We start from the raw sequence: 21,956 nt of genomic DNA, 5'->3' as shown, positions 1-21,956 counted from the left end.
GAGAAGACGTAAAGGAGGCCTGACTTGGAAATTAGCCATTTGAAAGAAAAAGCAAGATTGAAGAGTGAGGAGTGATAAAGAGGCTGAAGAAGCAAAGGAAGCATGACTTTGGAGATTAGTCATTTGAGGAGAAATGTGAGACTGGATAGTGAGTAATTGGAGAGGTTGGTGAAGGAGGTACTAGACAAACAGCAAGTTGAGCTTGAACAGGAGAAGAAAAGAAAGATGAATTGCATAACACAATGGAGGTCTATATATGTACAATTTGAGAAAACGAAAGGCCGAGATGAAGGCCAAAAGAAAGTAAAAGAGGCCAAAATGAAAACCAAAAGGGAAAGAAGAGAGGCTGAGATTAACATCAAAATGGAAAATAGAATGGCCAAGTGGGAACACTGAAAAGAAGAAAAAAATTCGTCAAAGAGGCACAAAATGGTGGCCGAATGAATGCCAGCATGTGGCCCCATAACAATGACATGGCAGCCATGCTGAAGAACTGTGGAATCGAGCAGCAGCAGGTGGCAGCTGAACCACCAAAAGTGGAGGTGGAGGCTGACCCAAAAGAGGTGGCGACTGAAACATTGAGGGAAGATTAAGGGCAGATTTAGAGAATATTGAGAAAGCAGGTGTGTAAAACGGAGATGAATGGCATAAAGGAAATACGTTGTGATGTTAATGAGTTCCAACAGGTACAGGATGAATTCCTGTAGGCCCAGGAGGAACAGGCGAATGACAGCACCGGGTACTGCGACCTGGTTGAGAGGTGCAACCGTTTAAAGAAGCAGGCAGTCTTTGCCAGGTACGTGGCTGCATACATGCATGGTGCACGGGAGGAGACTAGCCAGGTGGTGAACACTTGGGTAGAGGATCGTCCAGTGATGTGTGTGTGTGTGTGTGTGTGTGTGTGTGTGTTTGCACACCTCGGTGGATGGCCAGATAGTGAGTGCACCGAGAATGTTATCGGCACTATGTGTAGGGTTGAAAGACAGGTAGGAGGAGAAACACCACCAGCCAGAATAGTAAGGACTGACACTGTCACAGATAGGCAGGGTAGAAACCCACAGATACAGAAATTGCTTACCCCAGCTTGACTTCAAGAGCCAAGAAGGAAAGGTGGGGCCTGCACCTACAGCCTCCCCAAGCTCAGCAGAGGCCAGGGAAGAAAAGAGGGAGGCACTGCAGGTGGCTGTGCCAGGCCCATGAGCATTGGAGGAAAGGTTGGGGGCAATGTGAGCATCCCTCACAGGTTCAGGACCCACAGAGCAGTGGTGAGCTGAGGGCAGGGCTCAGGGCTATGGAACCATAATAGGTGACAAGAGTAGCAGCAGCAACGGACTGACCGGTAGGAGGGTAAGAGCAGTTTGACGTTAAAATTATTGCATGGGGAATTTTGTGAAATGTTAGAGTGGAGGAAAATAACGTGGTTTTGATTGGTCTTAATTTAATGATTGTAGCTTGGGGTGCACCTTTCTCCTCCTCCCTTTTCTTGTTCCAGCAGAATTGGCTTGAATGGAGACTGAGTGAAAAATGGTGCTGGGAATGAATTTGAATGTGAGCCAAATTTTAGGTGTGCATGGTGTGAAGCGTTATGTGAAAGCCAAACCCTTACTGGAGGGAGCCTCCAGTTAGTAAAGATGAGATAGAGGGGTGAGAACATTTTAAAAATGGAAGCTATAAGGCTGCTGGTCATTGGGCATCACAAGTTCAGAGTAGGTGAATTTGTAAAACAGGGTGGAAACATTTAGTTGTTGGGCTGGGCATTTGTCTCGAAAGTTAGGAGTGTTATTATTAATGGTACCGAGCGTTGGGGTCTCCTGAGCGGTTGAGAGCCGCAAGAGATGCCAAAAGGGCGGGTTGGTTAGAATAAAGCGACGGCCTGTGGGTTTCAGGAAGAGCCTGACGGTGGGTGTCGGGACGAGCCTGATGGGTGTCGGGACGAGCCTGATGGGTGTCGGGAAGAGCCCCGCAGTGGCTGTCAGGTAGAGCAAGGGCCCCACAATTACTTGGGGAGCACGGAGAGAGACTCCAGGTAAGCCCAAGGGTCGTATGTGTTATAGAGAGATACAGCCAGGTGAGAATGCCTAAGTCAGGGCTGCACTCCCAAGAGGGCTAATTGTGCCAGGGCAAAGTAGGAAGAACTTATCACAGCCATGCTCAAATTTGTAGAACAAGACCAGGAATCTGAGCAGTGGGTAAATTGGTCCTTATGATCACTATTGTGCATTAAAAGTAAAGTGAAAAATAGTTTTTGATTATGTATTATAGATTAGAGTAGATGCTCTCCTCTGCACCATACAATGTGTGCCTGCCATTGGTAAGGATAGCATAAGGTATTTTGCATTTGATACGATCTGTTGAGTCACAAATTTATTAGATCAGTGTATGTGCCACTCGGTTTCCCTCTTAGCCAACGAGCGGAGCAGGGCCCGACCACATCAGCCAGCACGTTTTTCTAGTGCACCACCATTTCCTCCAAAGAATAAATTAGAAATAGGTTTAAACTGGCCATCCTCCCCCCTGCTGCCAGACCTCCCACACACCATCTCTAACCAGCAACCCCCTGCTGCCAAGCTTTGAGACCTGGGTGCTGCCAAGCTGTGAGAACAGCCTACTGTGTTTCTCCTGCAATAAACATTTCTGGTCTCTGAATTTTGGACTTGCTGGCCCCATGGTCAAAACTAACTCTCCCCTCAGAAACTGCTTATCCACTCCTCCATGGATTTGAACATTTATTGGTGGCTATGCAACCTGCAAAATAAAATGCTCATCCTGAGAGCCATTACTAGCCCATCCCCCGCACAGCGGGAGACAGGGTTTTGCAAGCACGTGTGTGTTTGCGTGTCCTTGGTTATCTCCATAATTTGGGTTTTAGAAGATGCAACAGACTCCTCAAAGTATCCACCCCTGCTTTGGTGAAGGATTGCGATTCATGGGCTATGTTGTGAAATTTTGTTGTTCTCAGAGTTTTTTTCCAAGGGCTCTTTTCAGGATCGTCACTGAGCCCGGTACACGGTACAGCCTCCAACTGTAGTTTTGTTTGTGGTAATGTTCCCATGGATGGTTTTTAAGATCTCTGTAAAGTTCTTCTTTATCATTCCCGTAGCTCTAGTTATCATTGGTACAATTTTGGAGTTCTTCAGCTTCCAGGATCTTTTCATTTCATTGTTGAGGTCTTGGTATTGGGTCATTTTCTTGATTTCTGCATTATTTAGGCCAAAATCGCTAGGTACTGATATCTCAATCAGCAATGCTGTCTTTTCCTTTTTGTTCCTGAGTACTATGTCTGGTCGCAGGGCTTTATTTTATTTGTTCATGTTTGATGGGATCAGGTCATACATGAGCATGATCATGAGCATGAGCATGAGCATTATGTATAATAATCAGTAATATAATAAATTACTGATGGTTTCAGAGTTATGACGTTTTTAAGCATGAACCTTTAAAACCGAGCTCCTCCCTCATTTTTGATCCAATCGAGGGGAAACTTCACAGATCTGTTCAGCATGTCAGTCTACTAAAATGTCCTTTTGAAATTTGCGATAGGGCACGTGGTTTGGCAGATATCGTTAATTAAACGAAAATATTTTTTAAATGGATATCTCTTGAATCGCTAGTACCTCAGACCGTGAGTTGGTAATAATTTATATAATTCACACAGTGCAATACGTGCAGGCCGCTCCACGGAGCGACCTTGCGGGCTTATCAACGAGGCTAGGCGTGACACACATGTGTCTCAGCATACCTCAGATCAAGTTTGAAAACCAGCATCAACCGTGCATAAATTTGCATATTCGATCATTTTTGACAAAGTTATGGCACTTTGAACTTTGGTAGGGGACATGTATTGCAGCGCAATACTCAGAATGCTTGTTGAACCATGGTTTCATCCTCCAGCGTGAATAAATTTCTCCCTTTAAGTCGACCGCGCACTGAAATTGATAAAACATCAACATCACGGTGGATTATCCGTGCATGCGCACTCACCTCCACTCGGGTGTCTTTGGCGAGAGATCTCCCACGGTCTGGAGTCACCTGTTAGGAAGACACAGAATGTTACAATATTCTTACAAGAAAATATAAATGATTGCATTGTAGTGTTCAACTAACCATCATTATGTTGCTTAGTACTCACATAACCAGGGCAGTGCACGTACAACTCATTACCTGCATTAAATGAATATTCATTAGCTCCCGTTTGGTGGTTGGGTTGCATCGGCCCTAATATTCTGCCTGTACCATTCCTTCCACGACCTGGTCCTTAGAAGCAATTTGCCTGCGGGTGGGTGCTCTCTGGTGCAGGTAGATGGAATGGACGTCTGCATGCGGGATGTGCTGCACAAGACTTTGCTCCGACATCGTGGAAATGGTTCTTCCACAGGTAACGAGAGAGCAGGTTTTCTGTGCTTTCATCTAGCTTTGTAGTGAAGCTACAGGCACGTGAAAAAGGATTATAACCTAAAACCTAAAATGTAAAATACCAAAATAATTAAATACCTAAATACCTAAATAAAATACCTAAATAATAATTTATAACCTAAAATGCCCATGGAATTTGATCCCAAACTGCTGTCACTGTCAAGTGGAACCACTGTGGTCCATCATCTTATGGGCAGGATGTTGAGCCCACTTCTTGGATTAAGTTTGGTAATCCAGAGGCCTTTTTGTGCTGAACCTGTGGCCTATTTTTAATAGGGTTTGTGGTTCCTGCGGTGGACTTAATTAATGATCTGCCTTTGGAAGGAAAACTGTGAAATATTGTTGTCATGTGGATGGTCCTCACCCAAATGCTCTCCTTCACTGATTTGTGCTAACCAACCTTGCTGAGGCTATGCTTCAAGTATGACCAGCATAAGGCCAATTTCTCCATGTGACACCTGATCAGATGTGTGATGTACACTACATGACCAAAGGTATGTGGACACCCCTTCTAATTAGTGGATTTGGCTGTTTCAGCCACACCCATTGCTGACAGGTGTATATAATCAAGCACACAGCCATGCAATCTCCATAGACAAACATTGCCAGTAGAATGGGCCGTACTAAAGAGCTCAGTGACTTTCAACGTGGCACCATCAGAGGATGCCACCTTTCCAACAAGTCAGTTCGTCAAATTTCTGCCCTGCTGGAGCTGCCTTGGTCAACTGTAAGGGCTGTTATTGTGAAGTGGAAATGTCTAGGAGCAAAACAGCTCAGCCGTGAAGTGGTAGGCCACACAAGCTCACAGAATGGGACTGCCGAGTGCTGAAGTGCGTAGCACGTAAAAATCGTCTGTCCTCAGTTGCAACACTCACTACCGAGTTCAAAACTGCCTCTGGAAGCAACATCAGCACAACAACTGTTCGTCAGGAGCTTCATGAAATGGGTTTCCATGGCCGAGCAGCCGCACACAAGTTTAAGATCACCATGCGCAATGCCAAGCGTTGGCTGGAGTGGTGTAAAGCTCGCCGCCATTAGACTCTGGAACAGTGGAAACGCGTTCTCTGGAGTGATGAATCACGCTTCACCATCTGGCAGTCCGACGGACAAATCTGGGTTTGGCGGATGCCAGCAGAACGCTACCTGCCCGAATGCAAAGTGCCAACTGTAAAGTTTGGTGGAGGAGGAATAATGGTCTGGGGTTATTTTTCATGGTTTGGGCTTGACCCCTTAGTTCCAGAGAAGGGAAATCTTAACGCTACAGCATACAATGACATTCTAGACGATTGTGTGCTTCCAACTTTGTGGCAACAGTTTGGGGGAAGGCCCTTTCCTGTTTCAGCATGACAATGCCCCCGTGCACAAAGCGAGGTCCATACAGAAATGGTTTGTTGAGATTGGTGTGAAAGAACTTGACTGGCCTGCACAGAGCCCTGACCTCAACCCCATCGAACACCTTTGGGATGAATTGGAATGCCGACTGCGAGCCAGGCCTAATCGCCCAACATCAGTGCTCGACCTCACTAATGCTCCTGTGGCTGAATGGAAGCAAATCCCCGCAGCAATGTTCCAACATCCCCGCAGCAATGGAGGCTGTTATCGCAGCAAGGGGGCGGGGGGGAAACCACAACCATATTAATGCTCATGATTTTGGAATGAGATGTTTGATATTCGGTTGTCCACATACTTTTGGTCATGTACTGTATCATTAATTCCGTGTGTGTTTAAACAAGCACGACATCAAACTCCTGATTATTATGAACTTAATCCTCCAGGTATTCCAATTAATCCCAAACGTCGGCTTGGCAAAATGGCGGGATCATGGCAGATAATGTCTTGTTAGAAATTGATAATGTTTTGATGGACATACTAGTTACACAGACCAAATTATTGGACAGGAAAATATACAATGAATAAATAATCGTTAATTCACAGAGAATATAAATTGTGGCTAAGGCCCAAACAGTCATGAACACTGAATCAGGCGAGTAAGGACAAATTGGCATGGGGTGAGGGGAATATGCTTCTTACTCCATGCTCCCACTTCCCACTGACTGATCTCTCTCCACCACTGCACCCAATATTCTCTGTCCAATATTCCATTGTATAGTATCAGAGTGTCCTACGAGCATTTCTCTGTGCTAAGCTTATTTATCATTGAAACACTTTAGGTCATCTCATCTCGAAACACAAAGAGATGAACTTATAAAATGGATCGCGATGTCCAGATATCTGCCCGTCTGTCCGTAAGTCAGGAGGGCCGTCCGTCTGTAAATCCGTCTGTCCGAACGGTCGTCTGTTAACTTTTTGTTATTTTTGCTACTCCTCTCATCATCCAGCTGATTACTCTGAAACTTGACACATGAATACAAGAGGCACAATCACTCAGGCTTCAATTTTTCGATTTCTGATCATGGGGGCTCCCAGACGGGATTACCCCCTGAAACTTTGGATCCCTAGTCGTCCCTTATTTGCCAACTGATTGCTCTGAGACCCGATACAGCCCTTCTACTTGATGGCCTGTAGGATAGCTTTATCTTCGATTTTTTTGATTTCGGATCAGGGTGCTCTCAGGCAGGTTCCCCCAACTATCAACCTCAAGAGATGACGTCAGCCCACTCGGGGCTATTTTATTAAACTTGTAACATTCCAAACATAACATTTTTCCATTCGTTAATATCTGAAGAATAAAGTGGAAATACCTGGTTAATGTTTTATGACATTTTTACGGTGCAGCCCATAGGGCAAAGCCGTCTAGAACAGTGTTTGTCTGTACGTATGTATGTATGTATGTATGTATGTATGTATGTATGTCCCTTCAAACGTACACCAATCAGAGCTGAGGATCTGGTCACATGACAGGGGTGATGTGATGTCATTACGGCAGTACGATGGCTGACTGCACACACCGCCATTTTGATTCCTATGGCATTCAGACTGGACATATTGTTGAACCTGTCATGTATCACAATCTGCATGCCCTACCTTTACGTTTTTCATTCAGTGTGAAACACAAACAAACACGTGAAACTAAGGATCTTTTATAACACTCGATTGTTGTCGTGGCGGTGGTTGTTGTTGTTTGTGGGCTACTTCTGTGTAGTTATATATATTTTTCTATTGCTTCACAAAATATCACCACTGCATATATAGTTTTGTATGCTCGTTCTGTGTCCTTCTAAAGGGTTTTTACTGTCGTAGAATAATAAATGTTTCCGTTCAAACTGCTGTGTGAATAAACCATACATTAGCGATTCTTCCTCTTCTTCAAACTACAAAGAGGCTTTTCGAACTGGCAAATTCGTGATTAAACAAACGACTTTTTACGGCGTATATGTTTGGTTCCTGTGTTTACAGCGTTTGCCTCTCCGTATGTATGTATCATGTATGTCCCTCACATATTTATCCTACATATTGGGTGAGTTTTATAGCCGACAATTACGCTTCTGAAAGGTAGAATGCAATGCCATTTGGCTGTTCATATATTACTTCATATACCTGGTTGGGGCAAATTATCACACTTGATGATTGGGGGGAACTGAAATTATGACAACAGGGTGATATATGACTGGGGGGTGAGGGAGGGGGGGTTATTCATGGTGGTGCATGCCCCCCAGATCATATATAATTAAAACTTTGATTAAGTACTCTTGAAACAATGAATGTATGTATGCCTGTTGTTGGCTTAACGGTTAGGGTGGAGGGCTTGGGATCTGAGGGTCCTGAGTTCGAATCCTGGTCAGCTGTTGAATTAACACCAGGTGGGGTTGACTCAGCCTGTTCATCCTTCCGAGGTGGGCAAAATGAGTACCAACTCACTGGGCCCTCTCTCAAGGAGGTTGGTGGTAGGATTTGCACTCCGGCTGCCAAAAAGCACCTCATTCCGTAACACACACACACACAGTGGTGTGTGTCGGGATGGTGCTGAGGTCACTTTGATAGTGTTGACTTATTGACCAACATATAGTTGACCAACATATAGAATAAACCAGTGTTTCAATGCAATCTCTTCAATTCCATGGTGACAAACAGCTCAGAGGCTTAGAGTACTTAAAACTAATTTAATACTTACATTATTTACTAACTGGTATCCCCAGCCAGGTCATACTATCCTCCTCAACTAAAGTATCAAACAAAACCGGCTACGCCGCTGTTAGACTTTCGGTCTTGTTTGGATACAAAGAGAGGATAATGACTGATGCATAACTTATCTATTTAGGAATGATTGCTAATTGTATTGTTGTCCAAAGCATATTGTGAATTATTGTTTGTACTCCACGAATTGGTAGGAGCAACTTAAATTTGCCAATATTATCTTTTTTCACTTTGGAAAATATTTTCTTCTTATAAAGTTGAAGACTCATGCTTGGGCTTGATTAGTTAGTCAGTTTCTTATGTCACCGACGGATAGCCACTCAATGCCAAGGGTGCTGTGTTTTACAATTGCTCCCACCCTCTCGTCCTTCCATTCTCTCCTCGCACCGCCAGGTCACATGCATTCTTTCAGAATCCCACACCTGATTACCCTCCACAATTCTAATATGAACACTCACCTCCATTTCTTTGTATCTATATTCTCTCGTCTCTGGAACCAGCTCCCTGCATCTGTTATATCACGTCCCTCCGTCCAGTCCTTTAACAATGCTGCCCCTAGTCATCTCATGATTTATCCCATACCCACGTCTACCTTCACCGACCAATACCTTCACTCTCCCACTCATGTGCGATGTATTTCTTTCCCTCTTACCCTTTGATCCTCCACCAACCTGGGAACGATTATTAAAATGCTCGCTCCATACTTAGCACAGACTAACCAGGCACAGTCCTTTCTGCACGAACCAATTAGAGCTGCTTTGTCTTTGGTCACCTAATGGTTTCTCCTGTAGCCACAGCTACTCTCTTGTACTCTCAACAAACTCCGTTGTCCTTCCTTTTTGCCAGTTGTCCACTCATCTGCAATGTATTTGTCTCCCTGTTACCCTTTGATCTTCTACCAGCTTGTTGACCTGCTGCCCTCTGCTCTGCCGTTTAGCCCCTCCATGAGCCAAGATTTCTGGATGCAAATGTTTTTATTGCATCTAATTTCCGATGATCATTTCCAAAAGTTCACAAAAACCATCTAAGGAAGAGGTAGATCGGCTTTGCACTAATTAACTTCTGAAGGTGTGCAATGCCATTAACAATGCCATTAAAGAATTATAGTATTCACATAAGTGACTGATGTAAAAATCGTTGCTTTGGCTTCATTTGTGTAAAAAGCAAGTGTTCTGGGATGATTTCTGGGGGTTTGCTCATTTTGCACCCAATGGTTCCGGCTCTTTTTATTGATCATTTTCGATCACTTCAACTGAACGGTTTGTAAGATGGAGTTGGCAAATACTGTGCTCTCCTCAGTCTCCTGCCTCTGGTTTGATGAGTGGTCTTCTCTTTCAGTCTCGTCTAAGTGACTGTTTGCTCCCCTTAGTTCCAATTTTTTTTGCAATTCAATTAATTTATTTGTTGATTTTTTAAAAAATTCATGTTGTTTATTACCTCCGCCACCGAAGATCTCCGGTGGAAGGAGGTTATGTTTTCACCGCTGTCTGTGTGTTTGTTTGTTTGTGAACCGGATATCTCAAAAAGTTGTGCACAGATTTGGACGAGATTTGGTGGAGAGGTTGGGTAGTGACAAGGACGAATTGAATCATTTTTGGTGAAGATCCAAATAAGGATCCAAAACGAGAATTTTAAAGTGATTCGTCACCATTGAGAGATAGGGCCAAAAACAGTATATAGCAAGATATTTCAAAAAGTTGTGGACGGATTCGGACGAAATTTGGTGGCCAGGTTGCGTGTTTGACAAGGATGAAATGATTAGATTTTGGTGAGGTTCTGGTCTGGATCTGGATCTGAGAATTTTTTAAGTCCTGGAAGTCCTTGCAGTGTCCTTGTGTTTTATACTTCTCCCACCCCCCCCCTCCCCTTCCCACGCCTCCTCCCCCCAAGCACTCTCCCTCCCACAGATCTCCCGACGTCCCTGCTCTCAAATGTGTTTATGTGCCTCCCCCTATCTCCCCATCTTGTCTACCGCTCCCCTAATTATATGTTTTGTGTGTCTGTTTGATTATTTTTTTTGTGTGTGATAAATCACGAGCTTTTTCAGCTTTTTCACGAGCCTCGATTCTGTATACAAAAAAAAAAAAAAAGAAGTGATTCTTCACTGTTGAGTGATATGGCTAAAACCGATATATAGCACGATATCTCAAAATGTTATGGACAAATTCGGGCGAGATTTGGTGGACAGGTTGGGTGTGTGGCAAGGACGAATTGATTCGATTTTGGAGAAGATCCAAATCTGGATAAAATATTGTTTTTTAAAATGTACGTCGTTCTTCACCATTGAGAGATGGGGCCAAAAATGATATGTGGCATAATATTTCAAAAAGCTGTGGATGAGTTTTGAGAAAACTAGATGGACGAGTTGGTTAGGTGACGAGAACAAACGAATGAGATTTTGGTTGAGGTTCGAATCCAGATCCGGCCTATCAGTGGGATACAAAACATAAAGTGTTGAGCCTGGTGGAGGTATGCGCTCTACCCAGTGCTTTTCTAGTTTTTGATGTGTCCATTTTCCTTCACTTCTCTTTTATTATTTTATTCATATACATATCAGCAGATGACGTTCCTTTTCACCTTTGCCGCCGACGTATTGCAGCATTAGCCCGGTGGCATGCACGGGCTACACGCCAGTCAATAAAACCTTCCTGCTGATGTCAAAAATGTGCATTGGCTCCATTTGCTTCGGTTCCATTTGAGTAGTCCCTCGTACAACTTGTCTCTTTAGGCAAAGTAGATTTTTCATTGTCTCGAGAGATGGCTTTAGAAAGCATTCACCTGCCACCTGCCATCACGCTCGGACCCGGATTCTAATCTGAATTGCCTGGAGTGCTTTCCAGCCTACAACGATGACATCGTTTCTCGAACGTTAAGGCAAATTTTCACCTTTTTATTCCGCTGCGTTTTTTTCTTCTTCCTTTTCTAAACAAAGGTACTATATAATGAGGAAGATAAATCACATGCTTGATTTAATTCTATACTATATCAGCACGAGCTTTGAAAGGAGTTTAAAAGCAGGCAGCAATTGTTTGTGTTAAAGGCAATTTTCGTTTGGTTTGTCTTTTTCAAATGAATGTCAAATGACGGGCCCGGCGGCTTGGCTCACCCCTGGAACACCACCCGGCCAGGTTGTGACGTGATGATTGCAGCCCTGGTACGCTCGCTCCACACTTAGCACAGGCTAACCAGGCACGGTCCTTTCTGCATGGAGCAATTAGACCCGCTGTGTCTTTGATCACACGGACGGCCGCACTTGGCACGGGTGTGCTGCACGTGGGCAGGCCTGCCATTGGCAGCACCTTTCGTTGAATCCTGCCAGGGTGTTTATCTGTTAGTCCGATGCATCGAGACTGAACATTGTTCATTGTCCGGAGAGTGCATGCTTTCGGTTTAAACTTTAAATCCTTCCGCGAAATTTGATCTTTTTCACCACATCGCAACAGTATCGCCGACCAGAGATTGCTCCGTCCAAGTGGCACCGGTGTTTTCCTTTGTTTACTTTCTTTATGTGCTTATATTGACAATGACTTAATTTTTACCCTTTGGATGATGTTTTTTGATTAAATGAAGCCTGCGAGTAGAGCCGCAATGCAGTCGAGACTCCGAAATCCCGGAGCACAGTGCCACTGTATGTTGCGAAAGGTCACACGAACATGATCTCAGTACACCGCAGGAGCTCTCGTTATTCCATGTTCGTGCAGACAGGTTATCCCAAAGGTTCAAGGACTGCGTTTCCATGGGGATAAGCAATGCGATTTTGATACTTGTGGAAAGGTTAACAAGTGTAGCTGTGTCAGGGCTGTGTCTATGTGGCACTGTGGCAGTGATGTGTCTGTTCAACCATAAACCTTAAAACCTTTGGTGCTCATTCACATGTTTTATATTTCGGAAATTATATCTTTGCTAAAGATGCAACACGCATATAATTGCCTGTTTCTCGATGCTAGAGCAATAATTGTTTGCAAGTCCGCATGCTCTTTGTGAACATTTTATCCTCTTATTATGTCACTCTGCTTCCTGGTCTTTGTGTTGCATTTTTTTTCTGCTATGGTTTTGCTGCGTTCTTCATCTTCTTGATCAAGCATGAGCGTCAAATGGTCAGCTGTCGTGTTGTTCTCAGGAGCAGCATGTGCTCGGAGTGAATTTTCATGAGGGGGAATCTGCTTATTGTGTGCTCAGAAAATGTCAATGTTTGACCCTCTTTCCTTCCCTCAAATGTCCCAAACATTTCCCTAGATCCTTCCATCTATCTTTTTCCAAGCTGTTTTTCATTCCCACGACAATCTTGTATTCTCCTCCCCATCCTGTCCCTCCTATCCATCCCTTGGCTTCCTTTTCTTAAATTCAATTTTCCCAGTTCAGCACACACCCCTCATGTATATGTAATACATCAATTAAATTGATATATGTGGGAAAATTACACGCCTAGACCAGGAATCGAACCCAGGTCCTCTGGAAAATCGTACCAGTGCTCTGCCATCTGAGCTATCTGGGCGACCCTGACTGATCATGCAATTTTCCCAGTTCAGCACACACCCCTCATGTATATGTAATACATCAATTAAATTGATATATGTGGGAAAATTACAAGCCTAGACCAGGAATCGAACCCAGGTCCTCTGGAAAATCGTACCAGTGCTCTGCCATCTGAGCTATCTGGGCGACCCTGACTGATCATGCAATTTTCCCACGCATATGATTGCCATTCTCTTTCTGACAATTTTCTCACATATATCAATTTAATTATTTAATCCTGTTCATTCATCGAATACATCAATCAACTGTTCTTAATCCCTGTCATAATGGTAGATTAACTGTTTCTTCATCTTGTTTGACACATGATAATGAAATACCAAGAGATCAGTACCAGGCATGTCAATTGAGAAAGCAAATTCTGGTGAACGATGTGGGTTTTGATGGCGAAGCCATCTGTGGATCGAATATCTCTTTGCACCAAAGGCGTCATCGTTGCAACTCGACAGCAGGCTGTGTGACAGGAAACGGTAGATGCTTCCAGGCGGTTTGGTTTTGCTTTGTACTACCTGTTCCTTGAATAAAACATTGCTTCAAAAAGGGGACAAAAAAAACAACAACAACCACGGTCCCCGAAAAAGGCCAACCCCCGCTTGCGGGGAAAAATGGCCTCTAAAGGTGGTTTTTTAAATTGTTTTTTTTACCTGTTCCTTGAAACCATCCAGGTGGAAGTGCTAAACTCTCCTAGGGACTGCCACTTTGTCTACTGCTCAAATTGTTCATGACATTATGGGTATAAATCCCAACTCTTTTGGACTTCGCACATGTATTTTTGTTTTGATGAAATGCTTAATATCCGTAGACTGTTTATTTAATGAAAAATGGAGTGGTCGGAGGCTGGGGAAAAGGTTGTTCATAGGAATGTGACGGGAAAAGTTTGAAATCTTGCGGTCAGTGAGTGGTTTGCATATACCTATGGAACAATGCACAGCTGACTGATTTTGCTGAGTCAAAGCAAAAACAAATCAGATGTTGCCTTTTTGGAAAAAAGAGTTTGTTGACCAACAAAGGAAAATATTTTAAACTAGAACGCCACTCAGTAGAGCGCATACTCCCGCCGTGGGTCAAGTTGGAATAGTACGATTTCACAAAAGTTTGAGGGAGTAGTTCAGTGACAACACAAGACAAGACAACACAAGACAGACAATGCACAGATATATATTTAGAATATATAGAAGATAATGTTTAAAAAAAACAAGGCAATTTCACTTACATTTTCGGATTCAGCGTTCAATTCTATATACGTGAGTGTATTTTGAGGCATGTGTGACTTCAAATAAAATTGTAAGCCAGAAAAAACGTTCGTTTCATTCCTTAGGGATAGAACATGTAAAACTGGCCCAAACGTCAAAACAAAACTCGCTCATTTTAAGTCGTACAAGCTAATGCGACCACTCATTCTTCTGGGAAGAATCCCGTGCACATGCTGGCCACACTTACAACTCACCTAAGTCTTTATAAGTTCATCAAATACTGACACCACGATTGACATTCGCTGAGATAAATGTTGATATCTCTTCTGAGGTTAAAAAAAAGAAAAACAGTTTTAAAGCATTATACGTATCAAACAATACATTTTATGAAACGGGAAACCTAATACACACTTTGGTGGTTTTAAAATGACAGAATATGTCTTTATTAGAAGGAAAAAAAAGAACCTTGAAGACGACGCTGCTAACAAAATACACCGCTCAATCTTGTCTGCTCTACTGGATTAATCTTGCACCATCTCTCTGGCTCGACCTCACCCTCTCTGACCACTTAGCCATCACTATGACCATCAACATCCCCGCCCCAACACCAAGGCATTATCGCACTATCAACTTCCGTAAGCTAAACGCTCTTTCACCTACCTCATTCTCATCCACCCTCTCTGAAAAAATGTCCACTTCTCCCTTCGTTGACCTCCACAACCCTTCTGATCTCACTGACTACTACAACCACACTCTCTCCTCCTGCCTTGACCAACTTGCGCCTATAAAAACCAAAACAGTTTCTTTCACCCATTCTGCTCCCTGGTTTACCCCTGAACTCCGCCTGATGAAAACTCATACTCGCCAACTTGAAAGACTCCGCAATAAAACAGGTCTCACAATTCACTCCCAAGCCTACAAGGACCACCTACAACACTACAAAGATGCCCTCTCCCGCGCCCGCTCCGCCTACTACTCTCAAATTATCCACTCTGGCTCCGGAAACCCAAAAGCACTCTTCTCTACAATAAACAAACTCCTCAGCCCTCTGAACACCACCACCCAGTCATTCACAGTAGACAACTGCATCTCCTTCCTTTCATTCTTCCAACGCAAAGTTGAAAACATCTACAACAGCTTGACCACCGCCGCACCCGCTCCCCCTCAAACCACCTGCCCCCCCTTATCCTGCCATCCCCTGTCTCAAATCTCCCCTAGTGACCTCTCTGAACTCCTCATAGGAATGAAAACTGCCACCTGCACTCTTGACCCCATCCCCTCCAGCTTTGTCAAGGCCTCCCTTCCTGCTCTCTCTCCACTTATCATTGCAACAATAAACTCCTCCCTGTCTACAGGCATCGTCCCACCATCCCTCAAAATTGCTGCTGTTACCCCCATTCTGAAAAAACCTGGACTAAACCCTGACTCCCTAAACAACTTCAGACCCATCTCCAACCTACCCTTTCTGTCGAAAGTTTTGGAACGCGCTGTAGCCGCTCAACTCAAACATCACCTCTCTGCCAATAACCTGTATGAAACATTCCAATCCGGATTCCGCTCCAACCACAGTACTGAAACTGCTCTCCTCAAAATCACCAACGACCTTCTCCTCTCCTCTGACGCTGGCAACCTCAACATTTTCATCCTCCTCGACCTCAGCGCCACCTTTGACACCATCGATCACACCATCCTCCTCACCCGACTTGAAACCACCTTTAACGTTACTGGCACTGCCCTCTCTTGGATTAAATCATACCTCTCTGACAGACGCCAGTTCATCTCCATCAATAACTGCAAATCCCCCACTGCTCCCCTCCTCCCCCAAGGTGTCCCCCAAGGTTCAGTTCTTGGCCCCCTCCTCTTCATCCTTTACCTGTCCCCCCTCGGTCACTTAATCCGCCGTCATGGTCTCCAATTCCACTGCTTCGCCGATGACATCCAGCTTTTCATCTCCACCAAGTCCATCTCCACCGCCACCCACTCTATCCTGACAAACTGCCTCACTGAAATAAAATCCTGGCTTCAAATCAACTTCCTCAAACTTAACTATGATAAATCTGAAATAATCATCATTGGCCCAAAAACGCTCATAAAATCCACCAATAACTTTGCCCTCAACATCGACGGTATCCCAGTATCCACCTCCCCTCACATCCGGAATCTTGGCATCATCTTTGACCAAACCCTCTGCTTCGACAAATACACTAAACAGATCACAAAGACAGCCTTCTTTCACCTGAAAAACATCGCCTCCATCCCTCTCCTCCATGGCTGCAGAAACCCTCATCCACGCCTTCATCACCTCCCGTCTGGACTACTGCAATAGCCTCCTCTATGGTTCACCCTCAACAATCACCAATAAACTCCAATACATTCAGAACTCCGCTGCCCGTCTACTCACCCATTCCCGGACCCGTGACCACATCACCCCCATCCTTTACAAGCTTCACTGGCTCCCCATCTCCCAGAGAATCCAGTACAAAATCCTCCTCTTGACCTACAAAGCCCTCCATAACCTGGCCCCATCCTACCTGGCTGACCTCCTCTCCAGACACACTCCCAACCACAACCTCCGCTCTGTGGGTACCAACCTCCTGACCCCCCCCCCCCAATCCGGACCAAATTCCGATCCTGGGGGGACAGGGCCTTCTCCATCGCTGCTCCCACCCTCTGGAACTCTACCTCACACCATCAGAGACTCCTCCTCACTCACCCCATTCAAAACATCACTCAAGACCCACCTGTTCAACACTGCATTCAACATTTAACCCACAGCATTTAACCCCTGACTATCTCTTCTCCTTCTCCCTCCTTTTTGCTTAGAATATTTCCCTATTGACTTGTTTTTTGCAATTGTTTTTATGTTTTGCTATGCATTATATTTTGCACTCTGTCAAAGCGTCTTTGGGCTCCCTGAAAAGCGCTATATAAAATAAATGCATTGTTAGCGCTGAGGAAGCGCCTCTAGCGAATGACTTCCAGCCAGTGTAACGCGAATTCCTGTCACAGGAATTCTGAGATCATATAAGTGTGACGTGGCAGTTCCTGATTGGTTCGTGTTGGGGAACCCCTTCTCGCTGCCGACGTGACGTAAATTCGCGCACGCGCACTGGTGAAGCGCGAGATTCGGCCCAAGGTTCTGTTATTGTCATTGTCATATTCTTCATTATGCCTATGTACTCTGAAATAATGAGGAATCGGGAATAACAAAAGTGGATATGTCAAATCTTACTCGATCCCATATTACATGTACTTTCAATCTTTCATTGCATACAAATTATACTTCCTCCTAGAAATTCCATGCCCGAACCTCAGCGCAATCCAAGAGGATTCACTTGTTATCATTATTATTATTACTAGGGCATGCCCGTACTATATCTATATCTAAAATTATATCTCCCCCTCTATTTACATGAAATGGTTTGGTTCATGAAATGTTTTGGTCCATTCGCAACGCCAAAGCGAACGGCGAACGCTTTACATGAAATGGTTTGGTGCATGAAATGTTTTGGTCCATTCGCAACGCCAAAGCGAACGGCGAACGGCTTGCGAGTACAGTGACAATCCCCCCGGGGTTTTAATTAGTTTTAAAACATCGTTTAACGCCAACATAGCGCCAACATAGTTTGCCGACGGGAAATAAATGAATACGCTCTCAAATGTGCCATCCGAGGCAGAGTGTGTCCGCCACGTTCGGCACACGCGATAGTTCGCTGCTCTCTGATTGGTTGAATCGTTTTTTGGACATAGCTCGGTAAGTAATTGTCCGATTAATATGAAACCTTGAAAAGGCACATCCTCGGGTCCCCAGCAATATACCTGGCAAGTTAAAAGTATATCGGACCCGTGGTTGTCGAGAAACAGCGGTCACAGACAAACAAACGTACAAACGTACAAACAAACAGAGATTACTGGAATTATAGATAGATTATTAATGCATAACCACGAGTTTAAACTACATTTACAACAAATATGAAAACTATTTTCATATCACAATGTTAAATATAGAATATATAGAAGATAATGTTAAAAAAAAAATGAGCCCTATCTTCCAATGGTAAACAATCCTTCAAAAAATTCCTGGATCCGGAATAATATCCTGAGCTTCACCAAAAACTAATCAATTCTTCCTTATCCCAAGGGCAAACATCCCACCAACTTTCATCCAAATCCGTTCAGAACTTTTCCAGATATCCTGTTCACAAACACACGAACACACACACACACACACACACACACACACACACACACACACGGATGGACGGACACACACACATACACGAACACACACGCACGGACACGATCGAATGCCCTCGCGGGAGTAATAAACATTACTATCTCCTTTTATTAAGAGTTCCTTGCTATCTGTGAAACTCTTCATTGGACCTCTGTCAGCTTAAAAACAAGGATTTCCCACTTTCCTGTGGATCAGACTATGTTGCACAACTTGGCTGAAGTTGTGTTGGGCGAAGTTGGACGTGACCCGAAGGCTCCTCTTTCACTGGCTTGTATCACTTGGGTATTGGGCAGAGGGGGCACGTCACTGATATCCCGAGATCAACTATTGTTGATCTCTTACCCACAGCAAGCTGGTACTCATTCCGCCGACCTCAAGAGGATGACAGGTTGAGTCGACCCGTCTGGTGTTATTTTGGCGCAGCTCGGGTTTCAACTCAGGACCCTGAGATCCTAATCCAACTGCTCTAACCGTTAAGCCTCCTCCACAAGTTGATATTGTGGTAACATATTAATATTGCTGATTAGATCCTCAATTTCGAATCAATTATGAGATTTAACTGAACTAAAGGTTTAATGACTTTTTATAATGCAAAACAATGTTTCGAGGCATTAATTTTACACTCAAACAAGTGTATGAAGTTTGGGTGTATGAAATGGATAACATTTCTGCTATTATAATTAGCTCATTTTTGTGTATCAAATAACTAAACATATGGTGGGATACCCCCTCATGCTTCACTTCCCTTCCTTTCCCCCTCTTTTACAAAAACCTTGTTACTTTAAACCCTCTACTGCATAATGAACACATGTACCTATTTCTCTACCAAGGTCCAGGTGCTATGCAGTGTGGAGAATCCTGCACGTGAAGTTTAAGCTTTTTTTTTCTCAAGCCATGTAGAGCATGAAGTTGTTGTTCTTGTGTAGCCCCGGACAGTTCTCTCGAACAAGCACGCGGCACGGACACAGCCGATCGATCTCGCAGGAGCGACCCAAAGATCCCCCACATCCGTGTACCCCTGCCTTCACAAAGTCAGGACCACAGCAGAGTTGGAGAGAGAGATGAGGAGAGATAGAGAGTGTGAAAGAGGGAGAGAGAGAAGAGCGAAAGGGCCTGTCCATGGGGACCGATCGGCACTCTGACCATGATTGTGCTGCCCTAACGAATCCGGGCAGCAGGGAAGAAAGGATGAAGATTTGGCCCCCGACATGCGTTTGGGCGGGGGGAGGGGGGTACAACCAACGCAAAGAGGCATCCCCGGTAGTAGAGTATGAAGTTGAGGAAAGTTGTAGAAGTCAAAGTCATTTGGAGCATGCTTGGTCAAACCTCACCAAGTTGTAGAAGAGTGGAGCTTGGAGCGGTCTGATGAAGAGCACATCCAATGCGAGGTTTTCCTCATCTCGGCATACTTGCACGCACTTATTTTCACCTCTTTGACAAGGACCTGAGATCCGACGAACCTCATCTCATAAGCTGAAAGCTCTGACAGCATTTACCAAAACTGGGGCAGCAGAGTTGTTCACAGGTGTTCCATTCAAATAGCTTGTTATTGCCAGAGCCATTACTGAGCAGAGCAGGCTCTGAACAGTTTGCTATTGCTCTTCCCCAGTAGTAATCAAAGCAAGCGTTTCCTCAGTTTATCAGATCATGAGAGAGAGATTCATTTGGGAATTTTAAGAATCCGATTAGTAATGGAATATGTTGCTTTATACATTTTCTAGACTTAACAAGGAAGTAAAGATGGCAATAATGTCACATGAGTTCAAATCATTTTCAGGCTAGTTAGAGTTTTTACAAATAACTAGCAGGAGTATCTGGCGTTACGGGGGGGGGGGGGGGGGGGAGGGGAGGGGAGGGGCGGGGGAAGGGCGAAGCAGGAGAGGGAGGGGTGAGGAAGGGAGTGGGTGGAGTGGAAGGGGGAGGTGAGGGGAGAGTGAGGGGAAATATATACTACATATACATCTTTTGGGGGGGTGGGGTGGCTTTGACAGGCCCCTCCATAATGGGAGAGGTGGGGAAGGGAAGGAGGAAAAATGTTCCTGTGCAATGAGTGCTTCATAACCTCAGTGTTGCACAGGTAAAAAAGGAAATTGTAATACCCTTTGCCACCATCACCAGGTGGCGCTACACGGTACACATTTACATAGAGAATTTACGCTCCTCTCCCAGTCCCCAACATCCCCGAATGAGGCCGCGGCCACGTATCCTATGTTACCCCCCAGACAAAGTTGTATTTGTATTTGTACCCCGAGTAAAGTATAAAAGCGTTTATAGCTGGAGTACCCGGTGTTGCTCAAGCGAAAAATAAACATTAACATCTATCTATAATTCCAGTAATCTCTGTGTGTATGTGTGTGTGTTTGTCTGTGACCGCTGTTTCTCGACAACCACGGGTCCGATATACTTGAAACTTGCCAGGTATATTGCTGGGGACCTGAGGATGTGCCTTTTCAAGGTTTCATATTAATCGGAGAAGTAGTTACCGAGCTATGGCGATTTATTTACCAAACTCCGCAAGCCGTTCGCTTTGGCTTTGCGAATGGACCAAACCATTTCATGTAAATAGAGGGGGGGGGATTGTCACCGTACTCGCAAGCCGTTCGCTTTGGCTTTGCGAATGGACCAAACCATTTCATGTAAATAGAGGGGGGGGATTGTCACCGTACTCGCAAGCCGTTCGCTTTGGCTTTGCGAATGGACCAAACCATTTCATGTAAATAGAGGGGGGGGGATATAATTTTAGATATATATATAGTACGGGCACGCCCTAGTATTTGAAATGAGGGCAAATATAATGGAAAAGCAATTGCATCCAAATCAGAATCCATCACAAATGTCAATCCATCATTTTACCTTTTTATTGAATATATCTGCTGAATGTGCCGTTCATCACGTTTCTGAGTTAAGTATGACTTTCAGGAAGATGAAGAAGCCTTCCCAATTTCGAATGCTTACGGAATTGTTTTATTATTTGTGTCCAAATGTCTGGTAATTGTTCTGCATTTATCTATGCGAATTTATCTATGCACTATAGAGCGATTTTTACGGCGTAGCCCATCAGGCAGAGCCGTCTAGAACAGTGTTTGTCCGTCTGTATGTATGTATGTATGTTCCCTCAAACGTATACCAATCAGAGCTGAGAATCTGGTCACATGACAGCGTCATGTGATTACGTCTGATGTCATTACGACCGTGCAGAGGCTGACTCTCCACACACCGCCATTTTGATTTATATGCCGTTCAGGCCGAACATATCATCCATCAAACCTGTTGTATATCACAATCGCCATGCTCTACCTTTACGTTTTTCATTCAGTGTGAAACACAAACAAACCGATTGTTAAAATTACTATGAAATATCGAAAGCTGTTACGTCTGGTGTTACGTCGTTACGTAAAGCTGGTGTTACGTCTCTTCCAACGTCCAACGTCTCTTCCAACGTCTCTTCCAACGACAAAAACGTCTATGATGTCATTACGACGGCT

General features: G+C 44.3%; 1 protein-coding gene across 2 annotated transcripts in view; it reads left to right on the top strand.

Moving 5' to 3' along the window:
* MAPKAP1 (MAPK associated protein 1) overlaps positions 1-21,956 on the top strand; it is a 327,283-nt gene that overhangs the window by 167,757 nt on the left and 137,570 nt on the right. For both annotated transcript variants that reach the window (XM_068124857.2, XM_068124856.2), the window contains exon 6: positions 4,260-4,375. In XM_068124857.2, coding sequence (XP_067980958.1) covers positions 4,260-4,375 — 116 coding nt within the window. The remainder of the gene's footprint in view (positions 1-4,259; positions 4,376-21,956) is intronic.

This window comes from Myxine glutinosa, chromosome 8, assembly GCF_964187855.1.
Source record: "Myxine glutinosa chromosome 8, kmMyxGlut1.1, whole genome shotgun sequence".
In the NCBI taxonomy this organism is placed as follows: domain Eukaryota; kingdom Metazoa; phylum Chordata; class Myxini; order Myxiniformes; family Myxinidae; genus Myxine; species Myxine glutinosa.
This window is presented reverse-complemented; position numbering and strand designations above follow the sequence as displayed.